The 13,648-nt window shown below is 36.7% G+C and overlaps 1 protein-coding gene across 3 annotated transcripts in view; it reads left to right on the top strand.

The window, feature by feature from the left end:
• The window catches only part of LOC104363331 (muscular LMNA interacting protein), a 116,677-nt gene that overhangs the window by 67,394 nt on the left and 35,635 nt on the right, over positions 1-13,648 (top strand). For all 3 annotated transcript variants that reach the window (XM_042803278.1, XM_042803280.1, XM_042803279.1), the window contains 5 exons: positions 4,209-4,274; positions 4,357-4,440; positions 4,536-4,595; positions 6,306-6,350; positions 10,769-10,813. In XM_042803278.1, coding sequence (XP_042659212.1) covers positions 4,209-4,274; positions 4,357-4,440; positions 4,536-4,595; positions 6,306-6,350; positions 10,769-10,813 — 300 coding nt within the window. The remainder of the gene's footprint in view (positions 1-4,208; positions 4,275-4,356; positions 4,441-4,535; positions 4,596-6,305; positions 6,351-10,768; positions 10,814-13,648) is intronic.

The raw sequence follows: 13,648 nt of genomic DNA, 5'->3' as shown, positions 1-13,648 counted from the left end.
CAGTCTTTCCATATGATGTTACATTTCTAGGAAAACTCCAAAGACCTAGTAATTGCAACCTGTCATCTACACTGAAGACTGCCAACAATGCAGTATATTGTCCTTGTGGAGAAAAAAGAATTAAAAAGGGAAAAAAAAAATAGTTTCCTCCTCATGCAGAAGGAAAAAGAGGGTGGTTTTTGTTTTGTTTTGTTTTGTTTTTCATGAAAAGAAAGAAATGCAACTGAGGAAGTATGGCAATGATCTGCTACATTGAATTCCCAGCTTTAAGTTCTTACCTTGAGGGAACTGTTATCTATTGTATTATCAAACAACCATTGGTACAGGGACTGATCATGGCAAATGCAGCTTCAAGTTTCTCCTTACAATGATACAGAAGAAACTTGGAAGCCATTTTTTCCCCACTCTCAGATAGTAGACCTAACTGCTGGACAGTTGGCTATTATCAGGCATGCCATGATCTTTTTGGACCTGGAAAGCATTTGTGACAACATTTTGTTGAGAATATTTTGGTAAAAAAAGATTTTAATTTTTCCCAGGTACTTCTGGTGTGCACTTACTTGCATCCAGATTATGTGTTCATGTCAAAATGTTTCTCAAGGAGAGAGATAAATACTTAGTGGTAAGAAAGAATGGAAATAATTTGTGCAGTTGTAGAGTGATAAAAGACCTAGTTCATCTGTAGTAATAACTAAATGTACCAATGTAGGAACAGGCTATGATCTCCCTATTTCTTTCAAAGTCCTTGGACAATTTAGTATTAATTATTTTATAAGAGTAAAAGTAGTCAGGTCTTTTCAATATCATCTTCCAAGATCTTCAAGGAATAAGTTAAAGGAACTAATAGTATGTGCAGTTTCATTATAGGGAAGGATATTTTGTATGTAATGAGGGCTTAGGAACAGAAAATGATGAGAAAAATATGCGAAAGAAATAAGAGGGGTCTTCTTGGTTTTTGCTCAGCCAAGGGTTTTTGCAATACAGTAAGAAGGAAGGTGTGTCGGATCCAGGTTACAATATTCATTTTTCACCTACTATTTATGTGGTTTATTGGTGGATGGAATTATGTTCTGTATTTCCTATATGTTGCCAAGAGCTTTCATTCTTCTAACAAAATATTGGAGATCCTGTTGAGACCATTTACTAGTATCCTTTCAGATCTGATACAGCTCTAGCAATCAAGTAGCTTGCAGCAAAGAGAAGGGAAGGGTTGTAGTCCTCACTGACATCAATGGCATATATGCATCACATCCCCAAGGTTGCCCTTTGCAAGGAAAAAATAAGTGATTCAACAACTGGTTATTTAATCTGAACATTTACATTCTGTCACAAATACATTTTCATTCTCTAAATTGCCCTCTTTTTAAAATTGTGGTCCCAATATATTTTTCATAGATAATAAAAGAATTCAAATGCCTAAATAGGAATGCTCCACTTTTGATACTGTTAGACCATCAGCATGTGGAAGGAAGTGAAGTTTGAATACCATTGATAGTACTAGTCAACAGTACTGTAGATAGCACTAATGCTTTAAATAAATCATAACATTATTGCCTGATAACTCCAATAATGAGTTCAGAAATACTAGTTATGTTTTTTTTTTTTTAATTTCATATTTTATGTGGAAATAAAATAATAAAAAAAAAAGACATTCCTGGGGGTGTGTGTGGGGAATTTGTATTTTGAAAAGCTAACAACAGATTAAATAGAACATTTTTTCTTTATAGAGGTGATAGGGATATCTAGAATCTAGTTCTCTTTGTTTCTCCTCTTTCTTTGGAGGAATTGGACTGTTCAAATAGAAAATAAAGAAAAAAAAAGTCATAAAACAACAGTAAGAGAATTTAGATGGATCACTTTGAAGATTAAAATTTTCTTTTCCCAAAGGTTCAAAAAGTGAGAAGAATACTGCAGGTTTCTCTAACATGGCTCCTGCACAATGGCCGTATCTTAGGGGGACTGTGGAGAGCATAGGTCTTGGTGCTGTGGTCACCTGAGTTCTTTAGTCAATGAAGGCTTCAAAATACAAAGATATTTGGGTAGCCAATTTCTACCGAAACTGATGGATGTTTGGTACTTAAATTATGAAGAGTCTTGGTTCTGAGCAGAGACTTGTGGATGTGGCTGTAGTTCCTCTAGAAATATTCCTCAGTATCTTCTGGGTAGTTATTTCTTACCCTTGATTTTGATGACCGTTTCCCACTGCTCTGGTGAAGTAAATATGAAACAGAAACATGGGTTTTTTTCTTAACAAGTACTTTACTATGTTCATTACCCTACTGATTTCTCAGGGGTTTTGAGAAGCTTAACAATTTATCCATTCTAAACCCATGATTGACTAAAATTTGTTGTTTTTCCTAACTCACATTCAGACTCATCACCTCTTTAAAACAGTCTGCTTCATCAGTCCTGGCCCCAGTGGGTACTGGAATAACTCTTTTACTTCATTTTATCACTTGATTTTATGTTTACCATGAGGATGCAATCTCAGCTGAAACTGAACCAGGGACACAGTACTCGAGTGTAGTACTGAGCCCTCTTTAGCTGAGTCCTCTTCTACTGGACTGTTTGTTAATCTGAGAATTTAGCTGGATAACAGTGATCAAATAGCAGAGATGAGAAAGACTATTTATCTTGTCATCTTCTTGTTTGGGATAAGATTACACTAATGTGTGTCAAAAATAATCATCCTTTTGCTTTTTTCCTTTGAACTACAACTACTGTAAGGTCAACAGGTTTGTCTAGAGCTGGAGGAGAGGTAAAAATATGTTTGGAAAGAAATTGCTCTTCATTTTTTGTTATTGTACTCTCTGTTAGAAGACATGGTGTTCCATAGATGTGCTTCTGTGCAGGATCATTTGTGGATGGTATTAAAATAATATTAAAAGTAAATTGCTATTAACTTTTTAGTTCTGCATACGTAGATGCATGCTTTCAGTAGCTGGGCAAGGAGAGAAAAATGACTGTACTCAGCAAAATTAAACTAAAAAATAAATTACTTAAGTATTTATTTCTTTATTTATTTAAAGATTCTGCCATTTTCCCCCCAGCTCCACGTCTTCTGTGATGGGCAGCCATGATACCCACCTTACTGGGATCAGTCACTTCCCACAGAATCTCACATGCACGAAAAAGTGTTTTACAGGAATGTTTTTTTTCCTCTTATTTTATTTATATATATATATATATATATATATATATATATATAATTTTTAGTTTTTTTTTTTTGCAAATAACTCACAGAATGAAGCCTCAGAAAAATGTAATGTGTTAAAAAAAATCCAGAAACCCTGCAGGTTCCTCACCTGTAGCTCAGCTTCACGCACCAACAGGCTTCCAGAATAATTTTTGGTCTTGGCATGGAGTCTATTTGAAAATCACTTCAAAGCAGAAACGGGTGATGGTGGTGAGAGTGTGCCTTGCAGACTCTGGATGAAGATGAAAAGGGAACTGAGCACAGGAGTTTGGCTTTTGAGGGAATTTTGTTAGTTTCCTAATAAAATGGAGGGATCAGCAAGCTGATTCCCATTGTTCTCAAACCTGCTCCAAGTACCAGTGTAGGAAAGCAGGACATATATCCAAGCAGAAGCAGCTTGTGTTTTGTTTTGGAAAGATTGCACACCTGCTTTGAACAGACATGTTTTAGTGTGGTATCACACATGTATAGCACATACTTCACTCTATACAATTCTAATTTCAGGCTAAAATCCCCAAATGTCCAGCACTGGTTTTGTCATGATGTTGAATCACCATCTTCTTTAAACAGGAGGCACTTTTAAAAGAAAATGACTAAAGGAGAAAAAGAAAGGGCCTCCTGTGCACTTAGACCCCTGCCTTGTCTGCCTACTTATAGCAGTTGGCTTTCCTCCGAACGTGTGCAGCAGTCAGACCCCCGACGCCTCGGTGGCATACGGAGGGACAGGGGAGTTGTTGAAGGAGAGAACAATTTAAACTGGTAGATTCCGATCTCTAAAATTAGAGACAATTCACCTAGCTCTCTCCTGCTCTGCAAATTGTTCCCCTCTAATTCAGAATCAGAAGTTGGTAACCAGAAGAACCTTACTAGGCCTGTAATTTCTTCTTTTTCCATCTTTTCACGGTGAACTGAAAAGTGCCACATCTGGGAACACAGTATTGCAAAAAGTGTATGCTTGCTTGATTTTTAAAATTTTGAACTCAGTATCACACCAAAATCTTTTGAATTGTAGGCATTAGAAGAGCCAACCAAGACTGATAGTGTGACTGAAGGCACTGTTTTGGACACCCACTCAGAGGTAGTGCTGTTATATCAATTTCAAATCTTTATTTGAAAATGAAATGCAAATGTTAACTGAGTGATGTGTCCTCCTTTTTCAGATGTGCTCCCCTGCCCAGCTCAGACAACAAACAGAAGAGCTGTGTGCTGTCATTGATCAAGTTCTGCAGGACCCATTGACTATGGTAACCCATCAGTATGTGGGATTGACTTTTTATCTTCCTTTTCTTTTGTCTCTTGTCGCTAATAAGTCTGTTCTCTGTTGAAAATAATTTTACAGCGCCGATGTGAATCTTCTCCAAGTTTTCTGCAGATGAGCACTGAGTCAGATGTTGGCAAGGTAGGTGAATAAGTCCAAATGCTCTTTACAGGCTCTTTACAAGCAAACAAAATCACAACAGTAAACCCTATAACAACAGAAAACTCCAGTTAAGAGGTGCAACATCAGTAGACTTGTTTAGTGATTTGAAAGACATGGAAGGACAGAACTGTAGCCCTGGAGTCGTACAGTCTTTGTTGCAGGATGCTTTCCTGAAGTCAGAAGGAGTTATATTATGAAAGAGAAGCTATCTGTTAAGGTTTCAGAGGTTAGGATCCACAAGAAAGAAGTCCTTCATATCTTGTCTTCCATATTGCAGGATCTCTGGTTCTTTCCTAGATTTCATTCCATCTATGGGTCCTTACTGCAGAGGAGCCAGTGTTTCTAGCTTCAGTGATTGGAAACAACCTTCAGAACAGATTTATTTTCATATTCATTACTGGTTTTCAAACAATGGGATAATTAAATTATTATGTTGACTTGCTCTTAAGTGCTGATTTCCTTTTAACTCTGGCCCCTCACAACAGGGGGATATCTACTACATCCATTTACCCTGGCTAACTCAGAAACAGGTAGTGAGAGGCAGGAATAACTTTCTATACTGGTGTTAATCTTCTGGTTTCATTACCTTATATTGGTGTGCCTTATGGGTTCAGAAGGATGAATAACCAAGGGAGGAGGGTCCTGTATTCAGTTTGCTTGAGGTAAATTTAAGTTGGTATTACTAGTTATAGGAGAGTGAAAATGGCAGAAATCCAACTGGAAAGAGGAGGAAAGGGATTTCTGAGAGAGGAATTTATCAAAAAGTTAATATATTCAAAAAATCCTGCACAATGTCCAGTCTACCATGAAAAAATAGGGCACAGAAACAGCATTCCTGAGAGATTATATTCAATATACACTTCAAATTTCATTTTCATTTTTAAAATTACTTCTGTCAACCATCATTCAGTGGTGAATCAGGCCTCAGGCAGCTGTAAGATGGAAACAAATTAAAAGATGGTAGCTGAAAAAGTAGGCAGAGACTGTTATTGAGAAAATGTTTTCCAGTGCCTGCACTGAATCCAAAGTGGTTAGAAATCTAGTACTAAGTTGAACTTTTTTGCTGTAGCATCTAAAAAATACTTCCTTGGGCCAAATGGAAGGCATTTGTTAGCAGTAATGAAACCGAATAAAGGGGGCAAAAGGTGAGTTTAACAGGATGCAGCATAGGGACCAAGATAAAGATTGTGAGAACCTCAGAATGAGAGCACAAAGTGCTTAAACAGAGGATAATAGGGAGTCACAGACAGGAGGGGAAAAAGAGTAGGTGTTATAAGTAAATGCCTTAGCAATATAATGGATTAGTCTGATGACAGCAAGTTCTTGCAAAGGACATGGAAAGATGGTGTTTCAGGTTATTTTGTGAGCAAATGTCATGGGACAACCACACCTGTGGCTGTCTACTAATAGGCATTTTGTTATGGGAGTTCTCACAGATAATTCAAAAGCCAGCTTGAATAGAACAGGATCAATATTTTTTGAGCAATAAAAATTAAATATATGTTCTACAACAAGTACCTCAAGCAAAACTTTAATATACCTTATTCTCATTTAACTCATGAACCTTTATGGAAAACTGGTGTTTTCTTGAATTTGAGCAACTAGTAACTTGTCACAATGATGAAAATCTCTGAGTTACTCCACAAATTAACACATTGCTCTTAATATAACTATTTTTTTTTGTATAAGGTGTCAACAACACTGCAGAGAGCAGCTGGTCGTGAAACAAGATATGTAAGTACTTTTATAATTACTCTATATTTTTCATGCAGAATTGTCTCATTTGTCTAATCTTTCTACTGTACTATGTGATTCTGCATGTAGCAGACATGGGCTTCTACTCATGACATGAGGCGTTGCATCTAGTACAGAGAAACAAGTATGTTAAAGCAGTGGCAGTTGAGACTTGAGATATCCCACTGCTGTAGATCCATCATGGCTGAAATCTCCTCAGTGCAGTGTGTACTGAAAATTTTACCGCTGAATATGCTGTTAAAATTCATTTATTCACACACTCTATTGTTGTTTGCTTTGAGTGTTGGGCAAGAGCTCAGCTACTTGACAAACAGACTATTACAGGTGCGGAAGGGTTTATTATCGGACTCAGCCTGCATAGTAGGGGACTTGCTTTGGTAGGAGTCCTTTGGTTCTTGCCTATCCATCAGAATTTGAGGCTGACCCAAACTTTTCCTTCCAAACTGGCTGAAAACCCACAGTTTAGTCTTAGATGAATAGTAGCTGTTTTGTCACATATACACACATTCCAACATACAAAGCAAATCTCTGTATTGAGTCATCAGTTCAATTATTGAAACATTAAACCCAATTAACATTTTAATTCTCACTAGCACACACAGTTACTTCAGGCTCCATATTGTACTTAGAACTCATCTAGTCATGTGGTGAGAAATCTCTGCTTACTATTCATCATTCAGCATTTCTATTGAACCTCAAATCAAAGCAGTGCTGGCAAAGCAATAGAGGCCTCCCAGTTTTATGCCAGCACAATGCTTGACTGATCAATTCCATTTTGATTCTTGAATGTGGTGGCATGCATATTTTATTGCATATTGTGATTTTTACTTGACAGATTGTGCTGGCTCATACTAATTAGAAAGCATATTGGAAGAGAGATTTTTAATGAAATAAAAGAGTGTGTTTCAGAGGTAGTCTGTGAGAACAGAGTATATTTAATATCACTCCAGTGCAGATCTCCAGGTCCCAAAACTGTGGCTGACATATAACATAAATTCAGGCATTCATTTTATATGCCTAGGGATACAGTTAAGTTTTCTTTGCTGGCATAGAAAATCATCCTTATAAGCTCTTACTTCCTAGTCTCTCTGGAACTTTCTAGATAAATGAAACAAATCATTATTTAAAAATACATTTGGGAAAAACATAGGGGATTGTTGATAGTCTAACCTTTCCTATAAATTGTACAGGCATGTTGAATTTTTTGTGTGTCAGAATACAGACTGTGGTCTTCAGGATGTGCTGTGGTGGCTGAACTTGGTGGGTCCAGGCTCTTCTGGACTCTGGCATCAATGCACTCTAAGCATAGTCTCCTGAAGGATGACCCAGGTGTCCCTAACAGCCCTCATACATCACAGCTCTATCCGCCTCTCTTGCTCTGTTTCCTTGGTAGGACATACAAAGGCTATTTCTGTCCCAGCTAATAAACCTACTGGTGGCTTGTCCTTTGGTGCTTAAGGTGAGGTCACAGTGAGGTGCTTTTCCATAGATCTGTCTTCATCTCTTCCTTCCACTTCCCTCCCCTCAAAGTGAGCCCCCCCTAGCACAAGACCCAGGATGGCCTCATCCCTTAAGCTACCATGCAGACCATGATGGAAAACTGTCTGGAAGAGTGGTAGTTGGTGTACAGCAAAGCATTGAAGGTAGGGTGCTAACCATTAACTGGAAAGGACCCGTTCCTAAGCCTCTGTGTATGCTGACTTTTGTTCACCAGAGGAGCTATAGTCCAGGGGCCAACATTTCTTCACAGTAGGTACAAGACGTCTGTTTTGAAACAAGGTGCCTACTTTGAGCCAATTTAACAGTGTCTTTGATAGAAATCAGGAACTGAGTATTGTACAGACACTTGTTATCATAATATCAAACTGTGAGTTCCCCCAGGAGGTCTGTGGTGTCTCATGTGAGATGTCATGGAGTAATGATTTTCAGCCATCCTTTTCTTGCAAAACTTTTTTCTTTCTTTTAGAAGTAGGATTTTAGTTTATACAACTGAATTAATTTTACTAAAAAGAATTAAAATGGTAATTTAGCAATATAGTTTTCTTAATCTTTTTGAATTCATGATGTCTGCTATTGAGATACTTGTCAAAATCTTTCTTTGAAGGTGTTTTTGGTTAAAATAAAAGATCTATTTTGTTTATGAGTCAGGGATAGGAAAATCTGTCCTCATCCTAAAGTTTTATTTATAATCGTGCACACATATAAATGTATGTGTATGCACACATGATAGTGCTACTAAATACTTCAGCAGGTTCTGTGGAACAGTAGAGTATACAAATATGTTGAAATATCCTGTTATTTAACTATTAAAATGTCATAGATTTGCCTTCGCCTCAATTACTTTTTGTCTTCTCATGCGCTTCAGAACCTTTTGAGGACGTACATGATTGTACAAACAGCAAGGAAGTGTATAAAAAGTATAGAAAAATGTCTGACTTCAGTGAAATTACAGCAGTTTGTACCAGCTGACAACTTAGTATTACAGTTGTCGTTTAACAACTTTTTAAACAGTATAGTCTTTGATATAATCCTATTCATCATTTTATAATAGTGTATGTCTGTTAGCTTTAGGGATGGTACTGCTGATTTGTAATAATAATGTAATAATATAACCATTCTCTAAATGAATTACTTTTATGGTTATTGAGTGCCCTAATATATATAATTATTCATTACATTTCCATATAATTAGTCACCAATTAAAGCTTTCTTAATTTTAATTTCAAATTCTAGCAAATTTAGTTTTGTCATTTAGCCCACTTAATTTATTTTAGAAATAATTTCTCATGATTAATTGGAATAATTACTTCACATATTATTGGCATTTTGCTCTTTTTGACAGTTCTATTCTAAAATTTTTTTTTAAGTGTTACAGACATGACACACAGGTGAAAAAATGAAAGAACATGAAGCAGCTAAAAATGCACACAGACATGTAGAAATAAGTAGCGCTTTTCTTTATTTGTGGTCTGCTGTGTTTATATGCATTTCAGATAACTCCTCTGAAGTGAGATTTACTCTTAATTTGCACCACTGAAGTGAGACAATTTAATCCCAGCCTGCTTGTATCTGTAGATCACTCTCAAGTGCTTTGATGTCTTTAAGCTCACATGAGATCAGTCATCACACTTAGTTAATGGTATGAAGGACAGTGGTATGTAAGTAACCATTAGTAAAAACTCTAGTTTACTCTGTCAGGGGAAAAAGATGTACTTCTGGTAGATTTAGTGCTAAATCACAGCTGCCCCGTTGTGAGTGGGAGGGTTTCCTCCACCAGTGGCTCTGTTTAGAGATGTGAACACTCAGTGATGAGTACAGTCCTCCACCATGACTTGTGGTGACGTTGTTCTCACCACCAACGCAGGAGTAGAGCCAACAGGTCCAGGGAGTGATTAAACGTCTCTGTTTAACACCTGAGAGACCATGTCTGGAGTTTTGTGGTCAAATCTCTGCAAAGCCTTTGTCACAGGGAAACATAGGAAGAGCATGTTCTTCCATCTCCAAATGTGATGGAGTTGTTTTTCTTCTTGAAACAGTGAGAGGAACATATAATTGAGTTGATAAAAACACAATAGTAGTGGTCCTTCTGCAGTGGGTGCAGGCAGTAATGGCACTGTCTCGTCTTCTACTGCAGCTATAACTTCTAACGATTGTATATAGTACATTTCTACCACCATACTGAAGAATATTTACATTTTAGAGTCTTAAGGCCTCCAAATCACACCTGCATCAAGGAAGGATGTTATCTGTACATAAACACTGTGATATCCAGTAAAACTCATACAGAGCTTGAAGGAGGTGATTGGATGGATTAATGCACCAGAACTTCTGAATCTCACCGTTGTGTGGGCAAATAAGCATGTGGCACACGCGTATTTCACATACATACACACATACTTTGCATTCACCACATTTACCCTTGATCTGGAAAACAGGGCTTCTGCTGTTCATTGTATACTCAGAAAAAAAAAAGTAATGCTTGAGTAGGATTGTTCTGGTTTTCATAATGTAACGTCAGAAAGATGAGAAGGTTGGACTGAACTCCCAAAACAATTGATAATGTTAAAAACATTGATGCTGCAAATTAACAGACAATGGCAGTCTCAAAAATGTCAGGACTTACATCTCAAGTTTACATTGAGATGAAAAAGTGAAATTTTCTTGAACTTGGAAAAAAGTATCCCTAAAATTTTAACAACAGGCATTCATACTTGATTATACCTAGAAATAAACTGGAAATTATAGTAATTTAAATTCTCTTACCAATTGGATATCACTGCATCAGTGGTAAAAGCTTCTGTACCTAAGATTACTGATGTCCATGGATTTTTCTTCTGTCATTGCTATGACCACTATGATATTGTATGTAATACTGTAAATATTTACCTTTTTTGCAGGCCAGCCTTTACAAATCAGCACCTATGGTAACAGAGAGTCATGTGGTATGTATTGCATAGCTGTGATATGCTGTTTTTCAAAATTTGCACAAGCACAAAATCTAAAGTAATTATTTACTTTCTTGGCCCTTTGAAAGAAGCTGCAGTCAGTACCCTCATACAAAGCTGCATTGCTTATACAGAGCTGCATTGCTTTCTTCTGTATTGAATACACACCTGTTTTAAAGAAACTGTAAATTCTGACCCTACTTGTAAATCCATGGACCAAATTACAAACTAGAGAGTCTTTTTGAATCTTGAGGTGTATGACAACTATGGAGTCTACTACTGGTCCTTGGACTCTTTTAATATTCCATTCCTACAATTTTGTTTATATGCAACAATGTTCTGGCATATATTTTCTTATTATATGCTTGTTTAAATCAAATCTGGCTCAACTAGGGAAAAGCAAGGGTAAAATCAAATAAAGAAAGGGAGACTATTCATCAGATGTTCATTTTAGCTCTGATCACAGTTTAGTCCTGTTGCAGCTAAACTTCCTGAATAAAAGTCAGAAGAGAGGTCATGGAGCCTGTCCAAGTGACAATGACCACAAATGAATGCCTAGGGAAAAAATGAGATGTGGTTGAGAAATTTTCCCAATTGTATTTCAGCTAAAGGAATTTTAGGGACTTCCTGAATCATTTTCTTCTGTTTTGTAATCTTTGACCACTTCTTCTTTCATTATTTTTTCCAGTTACTTTTTGAATCTTGTTATACTTTGGTGTCTACAACATTCTGTAGCAATAGGGTTTACTTTTTAACAATGCCTTGTGTGAAGTACTTTATTTCTTTGTTTTAAAGATACTGCTTGACCTCAGTACTTGTATTGAAACAGTAAACAGTTGTTCTTTCTTCACATTTTAGATAATATTAATGATTTTCTAGGTATTAACCATAATACCTTATCAGTCACCTCGTTTTTGTACAGAAGAGTCATAGTCAGTTAGTTGCTCTTTGAGAAGTATGGATACTGTCCCATATCTTTGATGATCCTTGTTCTCCTTTTTTATATCATTTTCAGGTTTTTGTTTTTGAGATTGGGAGACTGAAACCATAAACTGCTCTTGTCTAGCTCTGGACACAGTGCTTCATTTTTACATGATGACGTGATAGAGTTCTTTCTTATTTCTATTCCTTTCTTAATTCCTTGTGATTTATTTAGTTCTTCTTACTTGTATTGATCAGTAAGCTAAAGTTTGCACAGCAGAGTATACAATAGATCCAAGATATATTTCCTGAGTAGTGAGAGCTAGTTTCTGTTCTAACTAGTTCATCACTGCATGTGTAAATTTAGGATGTAATTTAGTTTTTTTCCTGTGAAATGTACCAATGTTGAATTTAGTCAGATTTCACCTGCCTTTTTATCATTCATTGACTCGGTATTATAAGATCTCTCTGCAACTCTCTGCACTGATATTTTGGTTTCACTTCTCTGAATGATTGAGTATTACCTGCAAACTTTGATATTACTAGCCACTCTTTTCTAGCTAGTACATCCATAATTTAGAACCCAGATTCCAGAGCATGTCTCTGAGGAACTCTATTTGTGACTTTTCTCCACTGTGAAATTTAAACATTGATTCCAGCCTTTTGCTTCCTATCTTTTAACTGATCCATAGGAAATACTCTTTTACTCCGCAGCAGTTTCGTTTTCTTAGTAGACCCTGTTGAAAGACGTTCACTAAAGCCTTTGGAAATCCACATGCAGCATGGCTGAACCTCCACTGGACTTCATGCTCTGTGATGCAGCCTCATTTTGTTATCGCTGGTTATACATTTAGGGACCCAGTGAGGAAAAAAACCCCAAATACTAAGCCTCGCATAAGATGACCTGTTGATTCTCACTTGGTTTCATCCAATGTGTGTTCCTAGATGCTGAAAGATTCTCATATTGCTAGGTTAAACATAACCTACATCTGCCATATAAGCCAGCTTTCTTGCATCACTGACTCTTTAAAATAACTGTAAAAGATTTATCAGGCATGAGTGCCCTTTCAAAAGCCATTCCCTATTATTTGTCCAAATGTATACTAATTCTGTTCTTTAGTGTAATTTGTTCCCACTACTTTGCACAGCTTGAAATGTCACATGTAGTGATTTGTGATTCCCGGTACCCTTTAGCATCCTGTAGTAAAACCTGACCCATTGTTGCCACTTCTCATTCTTCTGGTGCTGGTTATGTCTGAAAGATTAAGTTAAATATCACAATTCATAGTGTGGTGATTTCACACTGGAATTGCTTCACAACTTTATTTATTCCTTGCATTTTATTTGCTTATTTTATTGATTTGTTCTCAAATCTGTTTTATTGACACTGCACTTGAGACAGTTCCTCCAAATTGTTTGTCAGTGTGAGAACCTCCCTAAGTCTTCCTGTGAGGAAAACTGAAGTAAGGAACTAATTTTCAGCTTGGGTCTCCTCTTCATTCATTTTTTTATGTCTTGATTATAACTACTGGCCCCAGTAGTTGTAAGGAAATTTAGCAGGTTCTTTTCTCAAAGCCTTTCTTGGCCTAATATATGATGTTTTTATATCATGGACTAGATTTCCCCTGGATTTCCCTGCCCCCCCTTCCCCTCCTTCCCCCTCCCCCCCCCACCCCCTTCCTTTATTTTTCCTTTAGACTTTATTTGAATACAACTTTCTGTCTTCAGAGCCTTTTCCTCTTGATTCCTTTTTTTACTTTGCACTGTTCTTCGAACACCCTAATATTTACTGATATCTTAAAGTCTTATAAGCTGATGCACAGCTTCTTTGAAATGTTACTGTCTTAAACATTATTCTGGTCACTTATAACCATTTCATCTTTTTGGCAGCTCCTTTGAATTTTTCTTTTT

This window comes from Tyto alba, unplaced genomic scaffold (assembly GCF_018691265.1).
Source record: "Tyto alba isolate M040663 unplaced genomic scaffold, T.alba_DEE_v4.0 Super-Scaffold_40, whole genome shotgun sequence".
Taxonomy (NCBI): domain Eukaryota; kingdom Metazoa; phylum Chordata; class Aves; order Strigiformes; family Tytonidae; genus Tyto; species Tyto alba.
Note: the sequence above shows the minus strand (reverse complement) of the source record. Positions and strands in the feature narration are given on the sequence as shown.